At 42.9% G+C, this 27,912-nt stretch overlaps 1 protein-coding gene across 1 annotated transcript in view; it reads left to right on the top strand.

The window, feature by feature from the left end:
• The window catches only part of RpS3 (ribosomal protein S3), a 51,487-nt gene that overhangs the window by 15,054 nt on the left and 8,521 nt on the right, over positions 1–27,912 (top strand). Inside the window, exons 3-4 of the mRNA XM_080268181.1 lie at positions 968–1,139; positions 18,418–18,605. Coding sequence (XP_080124307.1) covers positions 968–1,139; positions 18,418–18,605 — 360 coding nt within the window. The remainder of the gene's footprint in view (positions 1–967; positions 1,140–18,417; positions 18,606–27,912) is intronic.

The following is a 27,912-nucleotide window of genomic DNA, read 5'->3' on the forward strand; positions in this document are numbered from 1 at the left end:
TAAGTGGGTACTTGTTGCGCTCCAGTCAGATTGAGCCAGTGGAGGTTTATATCCAAGGGGTGGTCAGGGTTTATTGCCCACATAATGCCACTCAGGGATGAGTGAGACTGGTCACTCTCATCTTAAATGTCAGGACCAACTTGCCTTATCCCGGGCTCCTACGCTTCTGATGGGGCAACATAGGATTGAATGATAGATGAATGGATGTATAAAGTTTAGCTTATTATCCCGTGCCATGAGAAAACCTTATGTTCTTGCATTCACCAGACTTATTCAGCTCATTTTAGAATTTTAAATTTGGAGGGGTTCGATAGTGCCTTTGTTAACTTTCATGTTGATAGGCCTTTCACAAGCTAAACGAAATCATTGAACGGTAAAGTTAGGAGCATACACCATGATGCACTTAGCCATGGTGCTCATCTCCATGAGCCTTTGAGCTTTTGTCAAGTCATTAAGTTACTGATGGGATAAAGGGCCACTTTATCATCCAGGTAGCAAGACAAAAATAATCCATATCGTATGAAGGGGTTTAACAGCACAGGTACTTAAGCAGCTTTCTGTGCACTTTTATGCACATTTAACCATTAGCTTGTTGTAAGAGTACAGTATTTATATTATTTGCTTTATAATGCGGTGTAACTAAGATTGCTAGAGTCTGAATGATCATGTGGTTTGTCACTGGGCGTGCTGTTGTTCTCCACCTGAGTATGTACAACTATATATATATATATATATATATATATTTATATATAAATGTATATATACACACAACCACCAGGTGGGAGAAAATGGTCAGAATGATTATTTTTATTACTTTACCATTCCTATAAAAGGAGGGGGAAAATAATAACTGAATGTTAGTTAGGTCTGTGAACAAGCTGTTATCCTCAACCCTCTTTTTATGGATATTATCCTTATTACATCACTGTCAGCACTGGTATTTCACTTACTGCCACCATCTGTACAGGTGAGAAGGGACGAAGGATCCGTGAGCTCACCTCGCTAGTGCAGAAGAGGTTTGGTTTTCCTGAAGGATCAGTAGAGCTGTATGCTGAAAAGGTGGCCCAGCGTGGGTTGTGTGCCATTGCCCAGGCTGAATCACTGCGCTACAAGCTGGTTGGTGGCCTTGCTGTCAGGAGGTCAGTTTCTAAATTATGATTTAATAAGTATAATCTTACATGCAGCTTGGATTGTTTGTTTGATGGAAGAATGTGATTTTCTGAAATGTGATTGATAGTTATATACAGTAATCATGTTATTTACACTCTCTTCTCTACCAACAAGATATCAGAGCAGTGATATACTGTTTCTCCCCGACATGGACCCCCATCCTATCTTAAACTCAGTACTACTTCTTGCAGATCATGCAGAAGAATGCTTTAGGGTCATTCCATGCCAAATTAACAAGAAGTTCCAGTTTAACTGTCATCGTAGTGAAATGCCAACCTATTAGCCATTTGTAATAGTTGTAATTTTAAACTGAATTTTTTAAAAAGCAGCCATCAAGGAAAATTTTGGATTTTTTTATTTTTAGAGCTTTATATAAGAAAAAGTATGAGAGGCAAATATACCACAAATGACACCAGATATAAATTCTGTGGTTGATATATACCCTTTGTGTGAAATCTCAGATGTCTTTCATAATAAGTAATGATGTTACAGATGCCCAAACTTGGTTCCAAAGCTAATTTTTGTAAATGTGCAAAAATATAGTAAATTTTTAACGGGTGTATCTCAAAAACCACACATGTCAGAGAACTAAAATTTGGGATTTTTCCATGACTTTTGCATGTGTAATAACAGTAATTTTTTTTAGATTTTTTTGAGGAAGTGACCTGGGAAATTTTTTCAAATTGTTGATTTGGCATGGAATGATCCTTTATGTATTTTCACGGGTTGCACCAGTGCCATTCCCTCAGCTGACTTACACCTTGGAACCAAAGTTCTTCCTATTAGAAAATATCCTGACGAGAGGCACTCAGTTTTATGTGGCAGCCTGTGCTAACAGAATGCCCCTGTCATTATATGACAGATGCATAACACAACCAGACACATACAGCAATCACCATACAGACATTGACAGACCAAAGCAATCACCATACAGACATTGACAGACCAAAGCAATCACCACACAGACATTAACCCTTTAACCGCGGCTATTGTTTTGCCCCGACTGGCCTCTACCGCGGGGGTTCCAGCCAAAATGTAAAGAAACTTTAAACCTTTATAACTCTGCACAGAATAAATCTAGAGCAAAAAATAAGGTACCATTAGAAAGTACTAACCTTCGGCTTTGCAATGATGTAGGTTTCATGATTTCGTTGACTATCACTGGATGGGCAGTGCCATTAGAAGTGAGCGATCTAAAATCACTATTTTTCACTCACACACCATTACCAAATGCCTTATAATACTATAAACATATATGAACACTGCACATACGATAAACACCCACTCTGTGTTCACTGAGGCAGGTAAAAGGCACTGTAATTACCCGCACTTCACTGCCACATCAGCGGTGTTGTAATCACTATTTTTCGTTCACACACCATTACCAAATGCCAACCTCATTCTGATAATAATACTATAAACATATATGAACACTGCACATACGATAAACACCCACTCTGTGTTCACTGAGGCAGGTAAAAAGCACTGTAATTGCCCGCACTTCACTGCCACATCAGCGGTGTTGTCACTCACACAGCTGGACAGATGCTGATGCATGTTTGGTCAGGGGTGGGGTGGGGGGCCCAGGGGGTGGGAGGTGGGGGGCCCGGGGGGTGGGAGGAGGGAGGTGGGGGTTGGCTGGAGTGAAAGAACTTAATAGCTACTCTCCCTTGAAACAATTGGTGCACGGAAAAAACGCGCGGTATTCAAAATATTCACAAACATTCGAGAATGACACTCGCGGTTTGGTCCAGTTTTTGCAATGTCATTCTGGGATGACACCCGCGGTTAAAGGGTTAACAGATCAGACCCTCTTCAATAACGTCCCACCTCTGGACACCCCAGTATAGCAATAAAGATACATACCGGTACATCATTTCATTCACAGGGCAGTACAACACGTGGATCAGAACACTATGCAACAAACTTTCCCTCCCAGTATCCACCCATCAGAGGTCATCATCATCATCCTTGCCATCCAGTCCCCCTTTCCCACCAGAGAGCTGGGTGAGGAGTAGCATGTCCAGACAGCCCAAGTTTGCCCAATCTAATGGGCCATGCATCATTCACTCAACATTCAGACCTCTGGAATCCTGGCTCTATCAGATACGCTAAAAAACTTTCACCACATTCTGTAGCTTCACATAAACATATCCGATAGTGTCAGTCTGAATGCTGTCACATTAAAAAGGGGAGACAGATCCCTGATCATGCACTTCTTCTCACAACATTTCATCCAGCCAGCTCGATCTCTTGTCAGTCCCCTGTTCTGATGACTTCATATCTCTCTTCCTCATACACTCATCCACAATATCCCTTCATCTTCTCCTTGGCCTACCTCGCCTCCTTCCTCCTTCAAATTTGCTCAGATTTACCTTTTTTGCCACTTTGTTGTTATTCATTCTCTCCACATGACCATACCATCTCAGTACACTCCACAGACTTCCTCACTCTTCGTCTTTCACAAATGGCATTATTTTGTATCCTATCCACTCTCTGTACTCCACATACATTCCTCAGCAGTCCCATCTCCACTGTTGTTGCTCTTGACATATCGGTTTCATGCCACACCATTGTCTCACACCCATATGTTAAGTTGGCCTTAACACTCCATCATGTAAGCCTCATGCAGCTGCAACACTCAAGCCTCTATTTCTTATGAAGGCCTTCATAGCACCAGCTACTTTCCTTCCTTGTGCCACTCTACTTTTCACCTCTTTTGCACATTTTCCTCTCTTATCAATCACTGTATCCAGGTATTTGAACTCTCACCAATTCAGTCTCTCTCCGTTGACTGTAACATCATACTGGGAGTCACTTTGTCTCTTGACCACCATCAGTTTACTCTTTTCTACATTTCTTTCAAGGCTTGGTGTTCACAGACATTAGCAAAACTCTGCACCGGTCTACAAAGTTCTTGTCCGGTATATGCAAGTAGCACTGCATCATCAGCATACAACAAATTTAAGATATTCCATCCATCACCATTCATTACCAACACCATCCATCTCTCCATTACTCGTGTTTTAACTTCTCTTGCCACCCTGTCCATACATACATTGAACAACCAGAGGGACATCACACAGCCTTGTCGCACACCTACATTGATCTTGAACCAATCACTTAAATGCCCATGTACCTTTACACATGCCTTACTACCATCATAAAAACTCTTGATGGCACCTTGCAGCTTACCATCTACACCTCACATACGCAAAACCTTCCACAATCCTTCTCCGTCTACTTTGTCGTATGCTTTTTCCAGATCCAGAAATGCCATAAACATCTTATAATCCTTTTCACAAGCCTTCTGCTATCTGTCTCTGCAAATATTTGATCCACACATCCTCTGCCACTCGTAAAGCCACTCTATTCATCACTCACTAGGACTTCTGATATCTCTCTCTCTCACTCTCTCTCTCTCTAATAATTCTTCCATATACCTTTCCTGCAACACTCAATAAACTTATGCCACGATAATTCTTGCACTCACTTCGTTCACCTTTATTTTTGTACAGGGGTACAATCACAGCCTTTTTCCACTCTGCTGGCGCAGTTTCACTCATCCATGCCTTCTTAATTATCTCCAACAAGCGCTTCATTCCGCTGTCTCAACTACACTTAATCATCTCTGCATACATCTCATCAACCCTAGCTGCTTTTCTATTTTTCAGCCACCGGCACTTCACAGTGTTCACCATTGCAAGTGTCACATTTCCTGGCACTGCATTCATTCTTTGCACACACCCCAAACCAGCCATGTTTACAGCAGCTCTGCTCCCTTTTCACATTCACCAGGCTTTCATGCTTTAGCCTTCCTAACAAAGCAATCCCTATAAGCATTCCACAGGCCATCCAGATCCATTTCATTCCAGTTCACTGATTCCAACTCCTCCCCTACTTTGGTCCTGTATTCATCTGCCATTTCTTTGATCCTCAGCATCTCGACTTCAAGTCTTCCTCCCTGATTGCTCCTCTCTCCTGGTCCATCTCACTCCTCTCAGTTTGATCTTGCATACCACAATCATATGATCTGACAGACCTCCACATCATCCTCTCACACCCCCTGTATCAGCAACCATTCCCAGCATCGACCTCTCTACGAGCACGTATTCAATCAGGCTCCTTTCAACACGATCTCCATTCCCTGTATACCATGTATATTTATGTGCATCCTTGTGTTTGAAATATGAGTTACAAATGTGTAACCTCCTTTCCTAACACATGTCCTTCATTCGGTTCCCATTTCATTTTCCTCCGGTTTCTCCATTACAACCCAGTATGTCATCTTCAGGACCAGTGCCTACTCCTCCATTCATATTGCCCATTACGGACACCCCAATATAGCAATGAAGATATATACATCCTCATTTCATTCACAGGGCAATACAACACCTCAGTCAGAACACTACAACAAGTTCCCTCTCCCAACATCCACCCATCAGAAATATCCTTAAATAGAGGTGATCAGCTTCATCTGCCTAGGCTTAATTTGGACATAACCCAGCCCACCTCATTTTCATTCATTCATTCATTCATTCATTGAATCCAGTGTTGCCTCACGAGTAATGTAAGAGTCCAAGGCTAGGCAAGTTGGTCTGGACATTTAAGTTGAGAGTGACCAGCCTCATCGTAAATGTCAGGACCAACTTGCCTAGCCCCAGGCTCCTGTGCTTCACATGGGGAAACACTGGATTAGATGATGAATGAATCAATGAATGAAAATGAGGTGGCCTGGTTGATGTCCAAATTTAAGCCTAATTGGGTGGAATCATAGATGACATGTGCCCCACTTTTAGGGTTGGACCACATAACATAACCCACACATTGAAGCACAACACAACACATTCCACGGTATGACTGACACATCATCATTAGCATGGGGAACATGGGAAGACCTCATAAAGGCAGTTGCGTACCTGCAGTTGGCTGGTCTGCTGGACTAGGCCTGACCTGGGTTGAGCAAAAGTAGCATGAATTTATTATACAGTATATCTATTGTTAAGGTTAGAGTAGCAAGCCAGAAATGGATATATGGAAAAATGAATACTTAGAAATTTAGTTGGTGGGACAAACAAGGTGTGGGATCATCAGAGCAGTAATATGGGCCTTCTCAGTAGTCTGTGGGAGTGGGGGGGGGGAGGGGATTGCATAATCACCAAATTTGGTGGAGCTGGATGAGTAAGCCAGCAACCAAGATGTCAGATTAGAGAAAATTGGCAAGACCATTATTGTGTTATGAACAAACAACATTGATAGCAATGCTACATGCATTGTTTTGTCTGTCCTCTTCTCTCCTACTTTTCCTTTTCCATCCTGTCTTTTTAAGCCTTCACTCCACTTCAATTGGCTCTGCACTGAGTGACAAGCCTTATGTTTCTTGCAACCCAAGAAACCATTCACAATGCTGAATGGTAACCATATAACCAAATAATGGGACGATGGACCTGCTATGGCGCCCCAGCTAACTGGGTGGGGATGCAGATGCAGCATCCATCCAGGAACCAGACTTTCACAACTTTCCCTGTGCCTCACCCTGATGAGATGCTGTCAGCCACTTGCAAACATCAGTTCACTGCACAGGATGACCCTGTAGGGGCAGTTGATTGCCTGTGGTTGATGGATCTGCTTAGTCAGACTGGCTGGTGTTGATCACCCATAATATGCGTCATTGTATATACAGTAATCCCCGTACTATCTGGACACCCACACTCCGAACACCCCACGTACCGGACATTTTGGTCCCGGGATCTAATAATCCCAAACCCCCCCACCCCCCCCACACACACACACACACACACACACACACACACACACACACACACACACACACACACACACACACACACACACACACACACACACACACACACACACACACACACACACACACACACACACACACACACACACACACACACACACACACACACACACACACACACACACACACACACACACACACACACACACACACACACACACACACACACACACACACACACACACACACACACACACACACACACACACACACACACACACACACACACACACACACACACACACACACACACACACACACACACACACACACACACACACACACACACACACACACACACACACACACACACACACACACACACACACACACACACACACACACACACACACACACACACACACACACACACACACACACACACACACACACACACACACACACACACACACACACACACACACACACACACACACACAAAACACGACTTTTTCCCCCCCTGCAATTTGAACTCAGCGCGCATGGCGTGGACCAGCAGTGTTTTGGTGCGTAGTTCCGCCGCCATCCACTAGAGCTCTCCTTCATCATGGCCGCCCACGTGCTCACTTTTGTGGTGGTGCCCTACTTGCTGCAGGCTCTCCTGCTGCTTTCTTGCCTCCTGTTGGTGCGTGTGATGATGGCCCCGCCGCCTGAGAAGAGGAAGAGAGTGCTTTTGACTCTGGAGAAGAAGAGGGAGATATTGGACAAGGTGGACGCGGGATGGTCAACCTCGTGCATCCTCCATGAATTCATCCTGGCCCGATCTGCTTTGTTTGATATCAAGAGATCCATTGACAAACTCGTGCAGTACACAGCTGACTTCTCATCGAAGAACAAACGCAACATGGAGAGGAAGATGATGTTTACTTCCCGGTATGCTGAGGTCAAGCGCTTCACGTTGATTTGGTATTAACAACAAAGTGCTGCTGGTGTGTGGCACGGAGCTGAAGGCTGCTGCTGAGAAGTTCACAAGGCATCACGATGCCCTAGACTTCAAGGCATCTGAGGGTTGGTTCTTCGTGTTCAAATTACGACATGGCCTAACCAACTGTAAGTCCCATGGCGAAGCTTTGGATGCCAACTTGGATGGAGTAGAGAAGTTTCGGCACAAGGTGAAGGGCTTGATCGACAGGGAGGGCCTCACTTTCGGTCAAGTCAACAACGCTGACGAAACTGGTTTATTCTATTGCTCATTGCCAACAAACACACAAGCCGCGGAGACGGAGAAGCGTGTACCTGACTGCAAGCTCTCCAAGCAGCAGATACCTGCTTTGTGTTGTGCCAATGCTAACGGCATGCACTGGCACAAGCCTGTTATTGTTGGCCGTGCAAAGCAGCCTCGATGTCTTCGTGGGGTGATGGGTGTCCTTCCTGTCGTTTGGTACCATTTTTTGAAGGCTTGGTTCACTGCCCAGATCTTCAAAGACTGGTTCCACCGCCATTTCGTCAAGGTCATCCATTACCAGACAAACACACTGGGAATCCCGAGCCACCTGGTAAAGGCCCTCCTTCTCTTGGATAATGCACCTGCCCACCCGTGCGACAAGGACTTTGTGGCTGAGCAACAGATACCTGCTTTGTGTTGTGCCAATGCTAACAGCGTGCACTGGCACAAGCCTGTTATTGTTGGCCATGCAAAGCAGCCTCGATGTCTTCGTGGGGTGATGGATGTCCTTCCTGTCGTTTGGTACCATTTTTTGAAGGCTTGGTTCACTGCCCAGATCTTCAAAGACTGGTTCCACCGCCATTTCGTCAAGGTCATCCATTACCAGACAAATACACCGGGAATCCCGAGCCACCAGGTAAAGGCCCTCCTTCTCTTGGATAATGCACCTGCCCACCCGTGCGACAAGGACTTTGTGGCTGAGAATGGCTGCATTAGGTGCATGTTTATGCCACCAAATACAACTGCTGTCATCCAACCAATGGACCAAGGGGTGATCTTGGCAACGAAGAGGCTGTACTGAAGGAAGTTCCTAGACGAGGTGATGGTTGTTCACGAGGACGAGTGCAGGGAGGACTGGGACACGCGAGGCCAGCGGACTTTGGAAAACCTTCGCCACTACAATATCAAGTCTGCAATCTACAACTGGGTTAGTGCATGGAAGGAGGTCCCTGTCAAGACTCTAGAAAATGGTTGGTCTCATCTGCTTCTCGGGACGGATGTGGAGCACGATTTTCTAGGTTTCGACGTGGATGACTTCCATGCACGTCAACATGCGCATGTCGACAATGTTGATGTGGATGAAGTGTGTGAATGGTTGGATGATGACAAGGGCAATCCTGGGTATCAGACCATGTCTGATATCGAGATTGCACCTTCAGTTGCAGGTGTCAGTACCCAGCTTGAAGATTCCAACAAGGACGGCGATGATGATGTGGACTCCTCTCAGCGTGACACTACACCAGCCATCCCCAAGCTGAGCGCACTCCGGGAACACGTAGAGTTCGTTCTCGACTACCTGGAACACCCGGGCTGCGACAGGGAGATGGGGCCCTTGGGACTTGTGGAGGAAGTGCGTGCTTTCAGGCAGCGCATCATTAATCGCCAAAATCGTCGTTCCTTGCATCAGTCAACCATTGACAGCTTTTTCGGACCTGTGACCTCCGCTGTGCCCAGCCCTGGCTCCACACCATTGCCTCCCCAAGACAGGCCCTCATCCTCTGAGCCACAGCCCAGCACATCAGGCACGGTGGAGTCGGTACTGGACGTGAGTTTGCGCCTCTCTTCAGAGTCGTCTGCAGTGGGTAGTCCATCACCATGTCCCAGCGATGCACCCCTAGGCCACCTGCATCAGCTATTCTCAGACTCTGACAGTGAATAGACAGCAAGAACTCACCATAGACCACACGGGAATTTACAGTGTTGTGCAGTGAAAAAAACAGTGTGCAGGGTTAAGAAATTAGAATTCTGAGTGCAAAGACTTCAGTGCGGAGTGCAACACTGATTTTATGAACTTACAATGGAGTGCAAATTAGACTAGAGTGTGTAACGTTAAGAAAATGGAATTATGAGTGCAAAGACTTAAGTGCAGAGTGCAACACTGATTTCATTAAGGTACAATGGGGCGCAAGTAAGACTAGAGTGCACAGTGTTAAGAAAATTAATTATGAGTGCAAATGACTAAGTTCATTGCAAGACTTGATGTACAGTGTACTGCAGGTGCTTCAGGTACTCCTTTTTACTGTCAGAGTCTGAGAGGAGGCGGTTTATTCATTGACATGGCCAGGGACTTGTTGTAAGTACCCAGAATGTTTCATATTGTACTGTATTTTCCATACTTACCTATAAAACCTCATTTCACTCATTTATGTCCCGTATTGGTGTGAACAGGGTCTTAAGTGCTATGCACGTCCAGTAGGGAGGTGTTTTTCTGAGTTAGGCTAGGTTAGGGTCCATAAGTACCAGTCCGGGAGCCAAGGACTTGTTGTAAGTACCCAGAATTTTTAATATTGTATATACTCACCTCTAAAACCTCATTCTCTGGTTCCTCTGCATTTATTTCAGTCTTTTATGTCCCTTATTGGTGTGAACTGGGTCTTAGATAGGTGCTATGCATGTCCAGTAGGGAGTTGTATAGGTGTTTTTCTGAGTCAGGCTAGGTTAGGGTCCATAAGTACAAGTCCAGGAGGCTGGGGCCCACTATCCGTGTGGGACCACTTTCCGGACATGCCTCTGGCTCTATTACATCGGATGGTAGAGGGATTACTGTATTGTACTGTATATGCAGATTGTTTTCCAGAAAGCACTTGCAAAGGGAAATTACCTGAATACGTTGGAATTGTCGCTGCATATGTAGTACAGCAGCATTACTTACTGCTTCTTTCCTAGGTCATGTTAAAAATGCAGGAAGTGGAAGCAAAACTTGAGGAATAAGTGTGAGTTGCAGGGGTCAGGTTCATTTTGTTACGTTTTTAAGGTTTCAGTATGCTTGAATTCATCAGCCTTGGTCACCTAATGGCGCCTGTCCATGCTGCTCGATCTCTGGCAGCTTCTCTGTTCAGTCCCTTATCCCTGAGGTCATGCTCAATGACCTCGTCCCAGGTCTTTTTCAGTCTGTTTCTCGCAACCCAACCCGCAGCATTATCACTTCTCACTTTCTGCACCCAGTTATCATCCCTCATCCTCTGCACAGATGCCCACACCATCTCACTCTACCTTTCCTTATCACAACACCAGTGCACTCCAGTCCCATCCTACTCTCAACTTTTCCATTGTAAACCTAGCTCCCCCCAGGCTTCACACTCAGGGACGCACTGCACATCCACCTAATCATTGTCATTTCAGCACATTTGAACCTGCGAATATCCTTTTCCTTTACTGCCCAGGTCTCACTACCATACAGCATTATGCTTCTAACACATGCTGCATACAAAGATCCCTTAGCACAAAGGGAAAGCCTTCTCAGTGTCAGGAAAGGCAACAGCTCTTTGAACTTCTTCCAACCACTCCTTCCTCTAGCCACAGAGCTACCTCCATCCCCACCTCCAGCACATAACATGTCTCCCAAATAACAAAACTCATCTACACACTCAAGATACTCACCAGCAAGTTCAATCCTATCACACTTGATGATCTCCACCTGCACTGTCCGATACACTGCACACATGACATCAGCATAATATTGCAGTCTACCTCTAGTACCACTGCATCTCTTATGCACCCACTTATCACAGACATTATACAAGATGGAATTACTTCCCATGCCCATGTGGCAAATTGCACATGGCCACTCACCCTTTTCTTTGACAGTACTGCCACCATCCCTAGATACCATCACTTTTGTTTTATCTGCATTTACTTTTAAGCCCCTGTGCCCCATACCATCTCTCTACCTCCCTTTCATTCTCTGCAATCAATGCCAAATCAGCATACACCATCTCTCATGGGAGTCCATTTCTTAAGTCATGTGAGAGGGCCTCAAGTACCACGAGAAACAAGGGACTCAAAACTGACCCGTGATGCACACCAACATTTATGGGAAACTCATCACTCAAATCTCCATTCACTCTTACCTGGGTGCATGCACCCACATAACATGGCCATAACCACCCTAACCAGCCATTCCTCAATCCCAAGCTTTCTCATTGCCCACTTCACCACCTCTCTAGGTACTCTCTGTCAAAGGCCTTCTCCAAATTAACAAAAAGTATAGTTCCCATTTCTTTCCTATATATTTTTCCTGAAGCTGTCGAACAATGAATATGGCATCAATGGTCCCCCTGCCTGGCATATATGTATATATATAGGCACCGAAGTGGGCCTTTTCCTAGGAGAATCGTAAACCATGGCATTCAGTTTGAAAATCGCAGGGAAGAAAGGCTGCTGGTTCTTTGAAAGCAGTGATAGGAAACAGGGAAGTGAGCATGGAAGTGAAAAAGTTACTACTTGACAGTATTGTGATACCAACTCTAATGTACGGAAGTGAAGCTTGGACGTTGTTGGAAGGACACAAGTCAAGAGTGAGAGCAGTGGAAATGAGTTATTTAAGAGGAGCCTGTGGAGTCACATGGAGAGACAGGCTGACGAATGAGGATCTAAAGGAGCGTTGTGGTGTTGATGTGGATGTGATAGGAAGCATTATGAGGAACATACTGAGGTGGTTTGGCCATGTGGAGAGAATGGAGGGTGAAAGACTGACGAAGAGAGTGTATGTGAGTGAGGTGGAGGGGGGAAGAGGGAGGGGGAGGCCAAGGATGAGATGGAGGGATGGGGTGGAGAGGTGTATGAGAGAGGGGGGTGTGAATTGGGAACAGGGCAGTGAAATGGCAGGGGACAGGGCGACTTGGAGGCGATTTGTTTGTGGCCACCCCAAACGGGATTGAGGCGTCTGGCAATAGATAGATAGATAGTATATATACATATATATATACATATATATATATATATATATATATATATATATATATATATATATACATACATATATATATATATATACACAATCCTCGTAAATTGCGTGTTTATAAATCACGGATTCGTAAATCCCAGCTAAGTGGCTGTCAGACTGCCGGCAACCTTAAATCGCTGTTAAGTCACGAAAATCGCGGACCTAGGCACCGAAGTGGGCCTTTTCCGAGGAGAATCGTAAACCACGGCATTCAGTTTGAAAATCGCGACCCAGCAACCAATCACCACTCGTCCCTGGTGGCAAGTGTGCATACTAATGCCACCACATTGTTGTTGTTCTTCCCGCCAGTCCGCACACTACAGACCATCGCCGTGGAGTATGAGAGCTACCTGCCTTTTTTTGTGCACCTTCTCCCCCGCCTCCTACCTTCCATGGCCCCTCCCGAACCCCCGATGAAGCGCTCTAAGCAGTATGGCATCAAGAAGCAGCCGCCGTTGTGGTACAGTCAACGTTCGGAGCTCATTTGTCGTGTTGAGAAGGGAGCACCCCCACCTCATGCTGAGAGGTTCTAAGTTCTTCCCAACACCACCTCACTCCATTCACTTAAGCAATATCGTCATAGGATTAAGGTGAGATCCCTTAACATTGGTTAATTCTATTAAATACATGCACCAAGTATTCCTAAATTTGTATGTTTGTGTTTGATGGTGCCTAGATAGGTGTAGGTAGGGTGCTGTGGGGGGTGGTTGGCCAAAGTCCAGACCCAAATTCATTTTTCACGTAAGAGTTATTATTTATAAACCACGGAATTTGTAAATCGCGGCTGTGGTCCAGACCTAAACTGTCGCGATTTATGAGGATTGAGTGTGTGTGTGTATGTATATATATATATATATATGTGTGTGTGTGTGTGTGTGTGTGTGTATATATATATATATATATATAATATTTATGTAATGTGTGTGTGTGTGTATATATATATGTAATGTGTGTGTGTGTGTATATATATATGTAATGTGTGTGTGTGTGTGTGTGTGTGTGTGTGTGTGTGTGTATATGTATATAGTTTCCTGTAAGCCAAGAAACCATTTACAACGCTGGATGGTAACCATATAACCAAACCATACGTGCTCCCTACATGTCAACAAGTGGGTTGGTGAAGGGTTAGTTCCCCTCCCCATAAAACAACTAATTCAAAGTCAAATGGCCACCCCTTATGGGAGTATGGCATCTGGCAGTAGATACATACTGTATATATATATATATATATATATATATATATATATATATATACAGTGCTCGTCAGAAGTATTCAGCGTTGTCCGCCGGGCGCGCAATACTTATGGCCCAAAAAGAATCACCCATTTTTAGGGGTAAGAATTGAGCCACAAGTTTGAGCTCCGAGCATGACGTCACGGTAGCCTGGGGCCTTCTGACGCGCTGGTTGGTTCCCGCCTCAGTCGCCCACGGGCTGCCTGAGAGAGAGGAACTCCGCCGAGTGTCCCTCTCAAATTGCGCCATTTTTTACCGAGTGTCCCGCAGTGTTTTGGCCTTCAAAACTTTGTTATGGCACCTACCCGTGAACTATCGAGTGAAATCATATCCCAGATCATTGCTCTAAAGGAGGCAGGCCACCAGACAAAGGAAATTAGTGAATTGGTTGGTGTGGCACGATCGACAGTGCGTCGTTGGTGTGCGCAGTTTCGGGAGGAAAACAGTGGTGAAGTTCCCACAAAGAAACCGAGGTCTGGTAGGCCTAGGAAAACTTCCCCAAGGTCTGTTAATGTTTTAAAACGTGCAGTGGAGTTTAATCCTCGTGTGAGTGCAAGGAAAATTAAGGAGAGCAACCCAGAAGTGTTTGGTGAGGTGTCAGTGAGAACAGTGTCTCGTAGGGTGCATGAGCTTGGTTACACAAGTCACAGGCCTGTGAAAAAGCCTCTTCTCTCTAGCAGCCAGAGAATTCGTAGGCTTGCCTTTGCTAATAAATATCTAAATTGGGGTGAGGAGCAATGGTTGTCAGTGTTGTGGTCTGATGAGGCAATGTTTAGTGTTACCTGTAACAGAGGAGCATGCAAAGGTAGTGACCCACTTGACCCACGGTATGTAGAAAGCACAGTTAAACATCCTGATTCACTCATAGTATGGGGTTGTTTTTCAGGGAAGGGTTTGGGGAAGCTTGTTGTACTTCCCAAGAACCTCAGAGTGAATCAGGATGTTTACCTGGAGCTTCTGTGTGATCATTTACCAGACTCCTTCGAGCTAACAGGTGCACGAGTGTTTCAGCAGGACGGTGCACCTGCTCACAAGGCCAAATCGGTCACCAATTGGCTTCGTGACTGCGAGGTATCATTCATGACAGACTGGCCAGGAAATAGCCCAGACCTCAACCCGATTGAAAACCTCTGGTACCTCGTAAAGAAGAGTCTCCAAGGGAAGGACGTGAGCTCTCTACCTAAGCTGGAAGCCGCCATTCGTGACTCCTGGGACAAAATACCGCTCCAGCACCTCAGGAGCCTCGCCCTTTCACTTCCAAGACGTCTCAGGTCCGTGAAGAAATGTAAAGGCTACCCTACGAAGCACTAAAGGTAAATAAAATGCATTATTTATATGTTTTTTCAATGTTGAAAGGTTTGTTTCTCAGGAGGGACGCAGGGCGCTCCATACTTCTGACGAGCACTGTAGTATCTGTCTATCTATCTATATATAGTCTCTCTCTCTCTCTCTCTCTCTCTCTCTCTCTCTCTATCTATATATATATATATATATATATATATATATATATATATATATACACACACACACACTTAAACACTACTGATCAGCATCTGTTGCATCATGTTTTAGCTGAATGGAGTGTTACACATATGCTTCTAGCACAATATAAGCAAACTGGCCTGCTGCATCTCTCGCCTTTTTCATGTTCATTAAAGTCTCCAGTAATTTACAGTTTGTTTGTTCATTAATGATTCATTTTATGTCAGCAGTGTTTTGCTATATTGTTTGCCAGAAATATATTCCTCCAGTTTTTTGCTTCCTTATTCAGTGACCACATTACTCCAGTGGTTTATTTTAAATTTTGTTAATATCCACCAGTTTTATTCAGCTTATGAGAGAGTTCATTAACCCCATCAGTTAAAGAATTCTGTTCTATGGTCTTTCCAAATTATCGAGATCGTTTGGGCGTTGTCTGTCATGGGAATTCCCTGACCCGCGATGTTGCCATGCTTTGTACTGGGCAAATTATCGGATTAGAGACAAAGCTCAAGGGACAACCCTCACTCCCAGCTCACTACTTCTCTCTCTCTGCATATAAAATCTACATTTTATGTAGATTTATTTCTATAAAGGTCTATAGTGTTTTATGAATTATTTGAATTTGAGGAAAAGCCTCCTGACTGTCTGTGCCTCTCTCTCTCTCTCTCTCTCTCTCTCTCTCTCTGCATACAAAATCAACATTTTATGGAGATTTCTATAAGAAATCTACACAGTTCTATAAAAAGTCTACGAGTAGCAGGGGTAGGAGCTTCCATATTTGATGGCAGTCAGAGAGGAAGTGACCTATGGATTGACACCTGACCCACCCTCACTGACTCACCTACAAGCGTGACAGTGTTGGAAAGCAACGTTGCCAAGTGTTGAGATATTTATAAAAAGTCATTGTTATTATTTAAAAGAACAGACATTTCTTACACTATATAGTCTTATTAGAGAATTATATGCATATATACTGTAAATTAATTTCATTTAGAAGTCGTAAATAGCTGACATGAGACAGAGAGGTGTGTGTTGGCATAGATTCAGCAGAGCCACGGGTCGGGGAATTCCCTTGAGGGACCCAAACGATCTCACTATTTTGGAAAGACTATAGATTAAATAATCTGTATTGGTATGAGAAAAATTTTAAAATGTCTTCAGATTGAAGGGTATTAGTAGGAATAAAATCTTTCAAACTCAGGAGATGAGAAGGGAGGAAGAGATCAGTAGGATGAAAGCAGTGGAAACAATGAAGAAAGTTTAAATGAGAAAAGCCTCAGGAATTGATGGAGTGTGTGGTGAAATGCTGAACCACGGAGGAGTGTTAGTAGTAGAGTGGATATGGAAGATGTGTGGAATGGCCTGGGAGGAAGGTAGAATCCTGGAGGATTGGAAGTCAGGTATAATATTCCCCTTTACAAAGGAAAAAGGAGAAAAAGAAGTGTGTGATAATCATAGGGGCCTTTGTCTTCTTAGTGTAATATGGAAAGTATATGGTTGGGTACTTACTGACGGAAAAAACAGAGGAATTAGTTGGAGAAGAACAGGGAGGTTTTAGCAAGGGAAGAGGTTGTGTAGATCAGATATTCATCCTAAGGTAGTTAGTAGAAAAGTTTCTAGAGAAGCAAAACAAGTTGTATGCAGCCTTCATGGATTTGGAGAAATCATATGACAAAGTGGATAGACAAGGAATGTTGGAAATGTAAAAAATATATGGATTAAATGTGAAGCTGTTGAATGCCGTGAAGAGTATGTGAGAGGGTGCTAAGGCTGCAGTGCATGAGGATGGTGAATTTAATGAATTTTTTCATTTGAATATTGGATTGATTTAGGGATGTGTCATGTCTCCATGGTGGTTCAGTCTGCATATGGAAGGGGTTATTAAAGAGATACATGGTATGGCAGTGGATGTTGGAGTGGCCCTATTGAGAGAGGGCAGATGATACAGAATTGTTAGTGAAGACAAAGGGGAGCTGCAAGGTTTGGTGAACGAGTCTGGGGGAGTGTGTAAGAAACAGAATCTGAAGGTGAATGTAGGGAAGAGTATAATTGTGGTTTTCAAGAGAAATAAAGTCGCTGATTGGATAGTGAGGTTGGATGATGAGGAAATGGAAAATATGAGTGCATTTAAGTACAGTACTTGGTTAGTGTGGTGAGTAAGGATGGAAATGTAGAGGATGAAGTGCTTGAATGGGTACAGCAGGGAAGAAAGGTTGCTGGTTCTTTGAAAGCAGTGATACGAAATAGGAATGTGAGCAGGGAACTAAAAAAAGTCACTGCATGATAATATTGTGATACCAACTCCAACATATGGAAGTGAAGCTTGGACCGTGTTGGAAGGACACAAGTCAAGAATGATAGCATTGGAAATGATTTATTTGAGAGGAGCATGTGGTGTTACATGGAGGGACAGACTGACAAGTGAGGAAGTGAAGCAGTGTTGTGGTGTGGAGGTGGATGTGCTACAAAAGCATTAGGAGAAATACATTGAGGTGGTTTGGTCATGTGGAGAGTGTATTTGAGTAAGGTGGAGGGGAGGAGAGAGAGGGGGGAGACCAAGGATGAGAAGTAGGGATGGAGTGGAGAGACATATGAGAGAGGGTGTGTAAGCTAGGGGGAGGGCAGCGTAGTGGCAGAGACCAGGGCGACACGGAGGTGATTGTTTGTGGTCACCCCTTACAGGATAAAGGCATCTGGCAATAGATAGAATTTCATCGGACTGAAAGAGGCTAAATAAATTTATTGGGCTGTTACTGTTGGTATTTGTTGTGAATTCTTCGAGCATTATACTAACCTGGTGACTTTTCTCCTCACCAGAGCATGTTATGGTGTTCTTCGGTTCATCATGGAATCTGGGGCAAAGGGTTGTGAAGTGGTGGTGTCTGGAAAGCTAAGAGGCCAGCGAGCTAAGAGCATGAAATTCACAGATGGACTGATGATCCACTCTGGTGAACCCCGCCGTCACTATGTTGACACAGCAGTAAGGCATGTCCACCTCCGTCAGGGTAAGTACATTGGCAAATACTTATAATTTAAATCCTAACTTCAACACATTGTAGCTGTATATAGCTAACATGGGCAGGCAGTTCTGCTGTACACATTCAAGTCTTACAGACAAGTTATCTATAGGACATGTTCACCCCCCTCCCCTCTTTGTTTGTGTGGGAGGAGAGGGATGTAGGTGTAGAAGGCTTTTGGAACATGGTGAGATAAGTACATGTGAATATTGTGATAGATTTGCTGTTTTTGTGAGTAAGTGCCTGATTTGTCACTGAAGAAACCTCGAGAGAAATACTACTGCGTCCTCATAAATATCTTCCCATGAGGGAATTTGACTTCTTACTGTGTTGCCTGTTTTGATCCCCCCCCCACACACACACACAAATTCCTCAGTAAAATACAAATTGAGTGCTTATTTAAGTTCCAGTGCATCCAGGTTTTTTGGTGTGCAGATTTCTCCCACCTAACAGTATTTGTTGTATGGAAAATGTTGATAGATTGGAACTCATTCCTGACCCATATTTGGACTGCCTGGGTATTGAAGCTCTCTGGCGAATAGCTACTGTGGCAGTAGCAAGAACTGTTGTACATATTGCGCCTTCCCACTATCATCCAGTCCTAAAGTGGATCCAGTTGAAAGCAGTCGCCCCTTCATGTAAAATTCATTGCTCAGAGACAAATGCCACTTAACCAGGAATGAATTAGATGACTAGTTGCAAAAACCCTGCAGAACAGTGGTTGCATTTCCATATATAATGTGCAGAGTATACATAAAGATTATAATAAGGGAAAATATGCATTACTGAGAAGTGATTATCAGTGGAAGGAGGCCATCGTTGGCAAACTAGCTAAGAGATTAGCCCTTGCCTATCTGCAGACCTCATTTGAGGCACAGTAAGGTCATCATTAACCATGCTGCAAGTCTTAAATGTAGTGCTGTAAGTTGACAAGCAAAAGCTGATTAAATATATACATAAATATATAAATGTTGGTATCTGTCAGAAAGGGGAAAATTATCTGGTAACCAGAATGGTATTGGAATGAGCTAAGTAATGACAAAATATAAATGCTTGTTTTACTCAATAACCTTAGAATCACATAAGTTTTCGAGCACTTATTTTTTTCATGTTTTTAGGTTTGAACTGAAACTGTAATGATGATTCTTTTCCAAAAATATGTTCTTATCCCACATTCTGTTCACTGTTTTGAATGGTAATATTTGAACTACAACATACATAATACTTAGACCGTTATGTAATACTAGTGTGGTTAGTCGTCTGTCAGGGAGCTGTGTCGGACAGGTGGGAACCTGTAAGTCAGGCAGCAAACTGATCACGCACACACACACATACATATACACCAGCTATGTTCCATCAGTGGTATTACTTAAGCTTAATGTTTACATTCGATGGCACAAGAGCTGTAACCAGAAATGCGATTTTTCATATTACATTTTATTTATCTTCATTCTTCAGTAAAGTTTGTATACTGTACTTAAAATGTACATGCACAAGTTAATTGCCACTTCCATTCTCAGACTTTAAGAAATGTGTGAAGTCCGGCTGTTACCTGCAAATCTAATTTCGTTTCTAAATCTAACTTGAAAAATGTGGCTACTTTACAGTATTTTATATATATATATATATATATATATATATATATACATATATATATATATATATATATATATATATATATATATATATATATATATATATATATATATATATATATATATATATATATATATACTGCTATTAATAAATTACATATAAATATCATATATATATATAAATATCATATATATATATATATATATATATATATATATATATATATATATATATATATACTGCTATTAATAAATTACATCGAAATATGGAGGGATGGGGTGGAGAGGTATATGAGAGAGGGGGGTGTGAGTTGGGAGCAGGGTAGTGAAATGGCAGGGGACAGGGCGACTTGGAGGCGATTTGTTTGTGGCCACCCCAAACGGGATTGAGGCGTCTGGCAATAGATAGATAGAAATATCACAATTCCTTTTGCTTTTTTATTTGCATTTTTAAAGAAGCTTTAAAGTGATGATTGTACCTTACCTTTTTATTTTAAAATGTTAATATGACATTAATACTTAAAAGTAAGTAATGTCTGCAATTGGCCAAATATTAGGAAACAACATAAAAGCACATACAGTACCTTAACCTTTAGGCTTAACTAAAAGTACGATTATGCAACACTTAGTTATTCGGCAAATAATAATAGTAATAATAATAATAATCTGGTCTTTTGTTTCTCAGAAGTGCCAGTTCTTCCATAGTCACTAGCGCTTGACACATATATACATTATTTTTACAATTACAAGAATTGTGATACACTCAGATGGTACGGGAAACCGTTTGTTATGCTAGGTGGTAACCATATAACCAAATTATGGCACCTGGTGGTTTGCTAAGTAATTATGGCGCTCCAGTCCGATTGAGCTGGTGATGGTTTAAATCCAAGGGGTGGTTGTGGTTTATTGCTCACATGGTGCCACTCAGGGATGAGTGAGGCTGGTCACATCTTTAATGTCAGAACCAACTTGCTTAGCCCCAGGCTCCTACGAATCTTATAGGGCAACATAGGATTGGATGGTGGATGAATGTGACATCTCTCATATACGATACAAACTTCATCAGTTTAAAAAAAAGAAAAGAAAAAAAGTGGCAGTAATTAAATCCAAAAATCATGGGATATAGTACCACTCTCCAGGTCGCTGCATTTTTTAAAAATACAGGCTTTGAAAAATTGAAAAGCTAGACGAACTAGTGTGATAGCTGAGCGGGAAGCATGACGTGCCCAAGGACCCCTTCCCGCTGCCTACCCCCGAACACATGGACACCGACCCAGGAGGAGACCCCTCCTCCACCCCTCGTTTGTCGCTTCCCTCGTTGGGTTGTTCTACTGGGGGGGGGGGGAGCTCTACTCCCCCTCACCTTCAGCAACAGGGGCGACCCGGCGAGCGGTGGAGCTGACGGCGCAGAGCAAGAGACAGGTGTCCCCAGGGGAGGCTTCTCCTGGGTCAGTGTCCATGTGTCTAGGGGGAGGCAACGGGAAGGGGGCCTTGGACGCACCGTGCCTCCCGCTCAGCTATCACACTAGTGAGTCTTCGCTTTTAAAAGAAAGGCTTTCACCTGTCTCTTAAAGAATTCAGCAGAAGAGAGTTGTCTGATGGACAATGACAATCTCTTATTGTAATCTAGGGACTCTGTACACAATAGGACGATCAGAGAAAGATGACTGGTAATTGGCTCCAGGCTCGTCAAGACGCAAGGAATCATCTTCATTACGTAGCATCGCACTTGGGTGTGCCGATGAAAGTTTTAACAATTCAGCAAGATACTTCAGTCCACCAAACTTAAGAACCTTGAATGTAATAAGACACAGTTTAAATTCAGTTCTAGGCTTTACTGGTAACGAATGCAACTCAATTAGGAACAGTGTAGTCGAGGTTCTTGGAGGAAGACCAAAGCTAAGCCATGCTGCCCTGTTCAACACATACTGAGCTTTTGTTAGTATATTATATGGGGGACCAGTCCACAGTGAATTACAATAATCAACGCAAGACAAGACCACAGCATGGACCAATGTTAAGAGACAATGTCTGTTCAGGAATTTTCTCACAGAGTACAGATTTCTAATATGCATGTTACAGCCTCTGACAACTTGATTAATGTGTTCTTTGTAAGACAAGACCACAGCATGGACCAATGTTAAGAGACAATGTCTGTTCAGGAATTTTCTCACAGAGTACAGATTTCTAATATGCATGTTAAAGCCTCTGACAACTTGATTAATGTGTTCTTTGTAATTTAACTTTAAATTAAAATAAACACCCAGATTTCTAACAGAACTGACTGGAAGAAGCTGTGACACGCCAGTGTTCAAAGCCAGGGCATTATCACTGTCGTCACCCCTTGTGTTTCCTCTGATGGTGATGATGATCTAAATTTTACCCTCATTCAGATTAAGTTTCCTAACCATCCAGATCTTAATATCATGATCTCCAGTCTTTCAAACACAGTGTGTCCAGGCATCTCGAAATGATCGGATTTTGAATTTGGCTGTCTCGTATTTTGTTTTTCTCTTGGAAGGAACAGTTATTGCGGGCTTGTGGCCTTTGGTTCCTTCTTCCTAGCATTATAAAAGAGAGAGAGAGAGAGATTCAGACTTAATCATAGTATCGTTGATATCCGACATCTTAATTTAGAGGTGGGTGTCGTCAGCATAAAAATGATGGGACACGTCGTGAGCATCAAGTAAAGACAATAAACTACTCATGCAGACTGTAAATAGAATTAGACCCCTTCTCTTTAGAGTCCTTGAGGGACTCCAAAGAGAAGGGGAGCAGAATCAGAGCTAGTATAATCAACAATCACTCTCTGAGATCTGTCGGACAGATACGGCTTAAGGAGCAAAAGAGCACTATCACAAATGCCATAAAAATACAGAGCATCCAACAATAGTTTATGGTCTACTGTATCAAAAGTTGCAGACAGATTCTACAGAACCAGGAGAGAGGACATTCCACCACAGGTGTTAGCCACCAAGTCACTATGAATTCCTGTAAATGCAGTTTCAGTTGAATGATATTTTCTGTATGCTGATTGAACAACAGGAACAACTCTGTTATGTCCCAGTAGTGGTAAGAGTTGATCAATTGTGGCACGCTTAATCTTGGATATGAAAGACTGGTTAGAGACGGCAATAATTTGTCATGTTCTCGACATCAAGGCCAGGTTTCTTGATTAGAGGCCTAAGCAAGGCATGTTTCTCAGACTGCACAAAATTACTTTCTAAGAAACATCTATTTATGTTGCAGATAAAGTCTGCTGCCTGCTCATACACATCAGGCAGTTGTGACAAGTTACACGGATCGAGCGGGCAAAATGTTTTGTTAAGTTCTCTGATGTAACATTTGACTTTATTTACATCCATTGGATGAAATGTTGAAAGCAAATGACCCCCTGTGTGCCATGGTTGAAAGTCAACTGAGTACACTTCACTAGAAGAACTGTTGTCTAAATCATTTTTCATGTGAGATATCTTAGTTGTAAAAAATGAAGCAAAATCAGAAGCCAATTGGGCATCAGATACGGAAGTTGGTTTATCTTCTGTGAATCTAAAGATTTTAACTTCTAACAACCAAGCCCAGTCTTGGTAATTCACAATATATGAAATGCATAACGTGGAAACTTTTGGTCATTTCTCAAATAAAACAGCATTTACACTTGAGAGCACCGTGTGTAAAATCTTGGCTGAATTGCCATTTGCCATAAAACGAAAAAAATTAAAAGTAGAATCTCTTTAGTCCGGACCACATGGGGGGAAGGGTTGTCTGGATCTGCCAATTGCCCGAACCATCAGGGCGATCTCCAACCAGCCCATACCAAAAACATTTTCTATGTACGGTATTTGTTAATTAACTTCATATATACATATATATTATGTCCCCATCCCACACTGCTACAGGCTCCAACAGCAGTATTACAGTATAGGAAGGACATTGCCCAGTGAGTTGTTGTTCTTATGGTCAGCATTTCGGTGTTCAGCACACAGTATCAGCTGAGGCATAAATAAACACTGGCTTCTTAAGTTCTTTGTCTTTATTTTACAAATACTGTAGTTACACTTAATGCTTGCCAACTACACCACATTGTTTTCACGAGTACCAGAGCTATACAATCTTCACAAACTGCATTGACACTGAACTGAACTACTTCAGTCTCTTCCCATCCTTATATAAGCTTCCTATATTCTAGAGTAATCTGCTACAGTATATTCTCGGGGAAGGAACAGTTACCAGCTCAGAGACATCCAAAATATCCAGATTTCTTACATTACATAACACACTAAATTATTTAGCATACAAACTGAGATCTATCTATCTATCTATAGCCCGACACCCTAATCCCACAAAGGGTGACCGCAGACAAAACGCCTCCAAGTCGCTCTGTCACCCACCATTTGACTACCATCCCTCCCAACTCACTCGCCCCTCCCTCAAATACCTCTCAGCTCCATCCCTCCACCTCATCCTCGGTCTTCCCCTCTCTCTCCCTCCCTCCACCTCACCTACATACACCCTCTTAGTCAGTCTTTCATTCTCCATTCTCTCCACTTGTCCAAACCACCTCAGTGTATTTCTCCTAATCTTCTCAACTACATCCACATCCACCCCACTACGTTCCTTCACTTCTTCATTCATCAACCTGTCCCTCCATGTCACTCCACATGCTCCTCTCAGTTAACTCATTTCCACTGCACTCACTCTTGACTTGTTCCCCTCTTGCAGTATAAACATAAATAAAAACATTATAGAGAAAAAGAGCATAAAATTTAATGCATAACTTTACGAAATAACTCCACACACAAATAGCAGGCTAGCAGGCAACTCTGATAAGTAACCAAAAAAATACAAGAATCATCTGGAATACTCCAGCACTACCTAATTGGCAAATCCCTCTTCTCAACAGTATGTGTGTGTGTGTGTGTGTGTGTGTGTGTGTGTGTGTGTGTGTGTGTGTGTTCACAAAAATAACCGAATGAAGTTTGTAGTGTTGTTATGTTGAGGTAAGGGTCAGGCAAGGAACTACAGTGAAAATTATGGTCATTAAAGGAATAAAGCCCATGTAGGATTTGAAAATGGCCTAAATGTTGTTATCCATTCATGATTTTCAGGCCCATCTTTGCTTAAATGAGTTAATGTAAAGAATTTAAGAAAAGTCTTGCGATGGAATCAGCTACAACCATTGCGTGTGTTTGTATGACTGTCGTCATGTGGCTTTTTGGATGAACCAGTCGCACTTGCAGCCGGTGAGTCTTTTCATTGAGAATCAGCGAGTGCTAACTCCCTTCAAATGTGTGTTCTGTATGTTTCTATTTTCAGGGTGGTAAAATGACCTTTTCCTGATGAAAATTTTCTTTATTATCATCATCAATTTCCTTAAGGCATACCTACAATTGTTTGTTTAGGGCAAAATGGATGAAATGTACTCTGGATTTCGTTTCCCATTTCTCAACTGGAGGTTAGGTTAGGTTAGGTATGGTTAAATTATTAAGTACATTTAAGCTAGGTTAGGTTAGGTTTAGTTTTAACTGTCAGGTTGGGACAGTGGCTTTCAGTGAAAAGACCAACCCCACACAGCTTCCCCACACCAGACAGACTCATAGATCTCCACAATTTATAAATTATCTTTGTAAGCATATTAAAAGCTGAACTTAACACTCCATCACAGTTATTTTACGGTGTAGTCAGCAAAGTACTGTTGTTTTGTATAACAGACATCTTTGTGTTTAATAACAGAATGAAAAGCTTACAGAAAGCATTATAATAGCCAGTTTACTGGGATGTACTGTCACACCACTATCGTGTGGAAAGGTGTATGGGGTTGCTGTGGTAACCAAGGAAGTGCCTCACCCGACAGCATCAACAGACATTTTCATAATTTATGATTTTTTTTTTTTTTTCTTTTGTACCAAGAATTACTGTTTGTCCATCAGAATGTTCAAGAATCTGTTTAAACCAAAATTTATCAAGTACAGTAATCATCAGCACTGAAATTTTTTGGCACAAAATTACAAACAAATTTGTGCTATGGTGGCAACAGGTGGCTAGTAGTGCACTGTGTGGTGATTGAGCAGCACCCATGCCTTGCACTTTGTAGGGAAGGTCTGCTGAGAGTTTACTAACCCCTCCACAATTTATGAAATAAAATGAGTTACTTGAGAGGAGCATGTGGAGTGACGTGGAGGGACAGGTTGATGAATGAAGAAGTGAAGGAACGCTGTGGGGTGGATGTGGATGTGGTTGAGAAGATTAGGAGAAATACACTGAGGTGGTTTGGACATGTGAAGAGAATGGAGAATGAAAGACTGACTAAGAGGGTGTATGTAGGTGAGGTGGAGGGAGGGAGAGGAAGAGGTAGACCGAGGATGAGGTGGAGGGATGGAGTTGAGAGGTATATGAGGGAGGGGGGGGTGAGTTGGGGGGAGGGTAGTCAAATGGTGGGTGACAGAGCGACTTGGAGGCGTTTTGTCTGCGGCCACCCTTTGCGTGATTAGGGCGTCGGGCTATAGATAGATAGATAGACTCTGGTAGGATACTTATTGATAGAGTTAGAGAAAGAACAGAGGAATTAGTTGGAGAAGAACAGGGAGTCTTTAGGAAGGGAAGAGGTTGTGTAGATCAGATATTCATTCTTAGATCTTTAGTCAAAAAGTTCCTAGAGAAGGGAAAGAAGTTGTATGCGGCTTTCATGGATTTGGAGAAAGCATATGACAGGGTGGATAGACAAGGATTGTGGAAAGTATTAAGAATATATGGAGTAGATGGGAAGTTGTTGAATGCTGTGAATAGTATGTATGATGGTGCTAAGGCTGCAGTGCGTGTGGATGGTGAACTGAGTGAATTTTTCTCTTTGAAGGCTAGGTTGAAACAGGGATGTGTCATGTCTCCATGGTTGTTCAATCTGTACATGGATGGGGTAATAAAAGAGGTACAAGGTAGGGTAGTGGATGTTGGAGTGGCCCTGGTGAGAGAGGTATTGTTTGGAAACTCCCTGTACTGTTGTTTCCAGATGATACTGTGTTGAAACAGGGATGTGTCATGTCTCCATGGTTGTTCAGTCTGTACGTGGATGGGGTAATAAAAGAGGTACAAGGTAGGGTAGTGGATGCTGGAGTGGCCCTGGTGAGAGAGGGTAGTGTTTGGAAACTCCCTGTACTGTTGTTTGCAGATGTTATTGAGTGAAGATGAAGGAGAGCTGCAAGGCTTGGTGGATGAGTTTGGGAGAGTGTGTAAGAAACGGAATCTAAAGGTGAATGTAGGGAAGAGTAAAGTGATGGTCTTTGAGAGAGGTGAAGTCAGTGAATGTACAGCGAGGTTGGATGGTGAGGAATTGGAAAATGTGAGCACGTTTAAGTACTTGGGTAGTGTGATGAGTAAGGATGGAGATTTGGAGGGTGAAGTGCTGGAAAGGGTACAGCAGGGAAGAAAGGTTGCTGGTTCCATGAAAGCAGTGATAAGAAACAGGGAAGTGAGTATGGAAGTGAAAAAGTTACTACATGACAGTATTGTGATACCAACTCTAACGTATGGAAGTGAAGCTTGGACGTTGCTGGAAGGACACAAGTCAAGAGTGAGAGCAGTGGAAATGAGTTATTTAAGAGGAGCCTTTGGAATAACATGGAGAGACAGGCTGACAAATGAGAATATAAATGAGCGTTGTGGTGTGGATGTGGATGTGATAGGAAGCGTTAGGAGGAATGCAC

Source organism: Coenobita brevimanus, chromosome 26, assembly GCF_032717465.1.
Source record: "Coenobita brevimanus isolate Jiangsu-jjx chromosome 26, ASM3271746v2, whole genome shotgun sequence".
Taxonomy (NCBI): domain Eukaryota; kingdom Metazoa; phylum Arthropoda; class Malacostraca; order Decapoda; family Coenobitidae; genus Coenobita; species Coenobita brevimanus.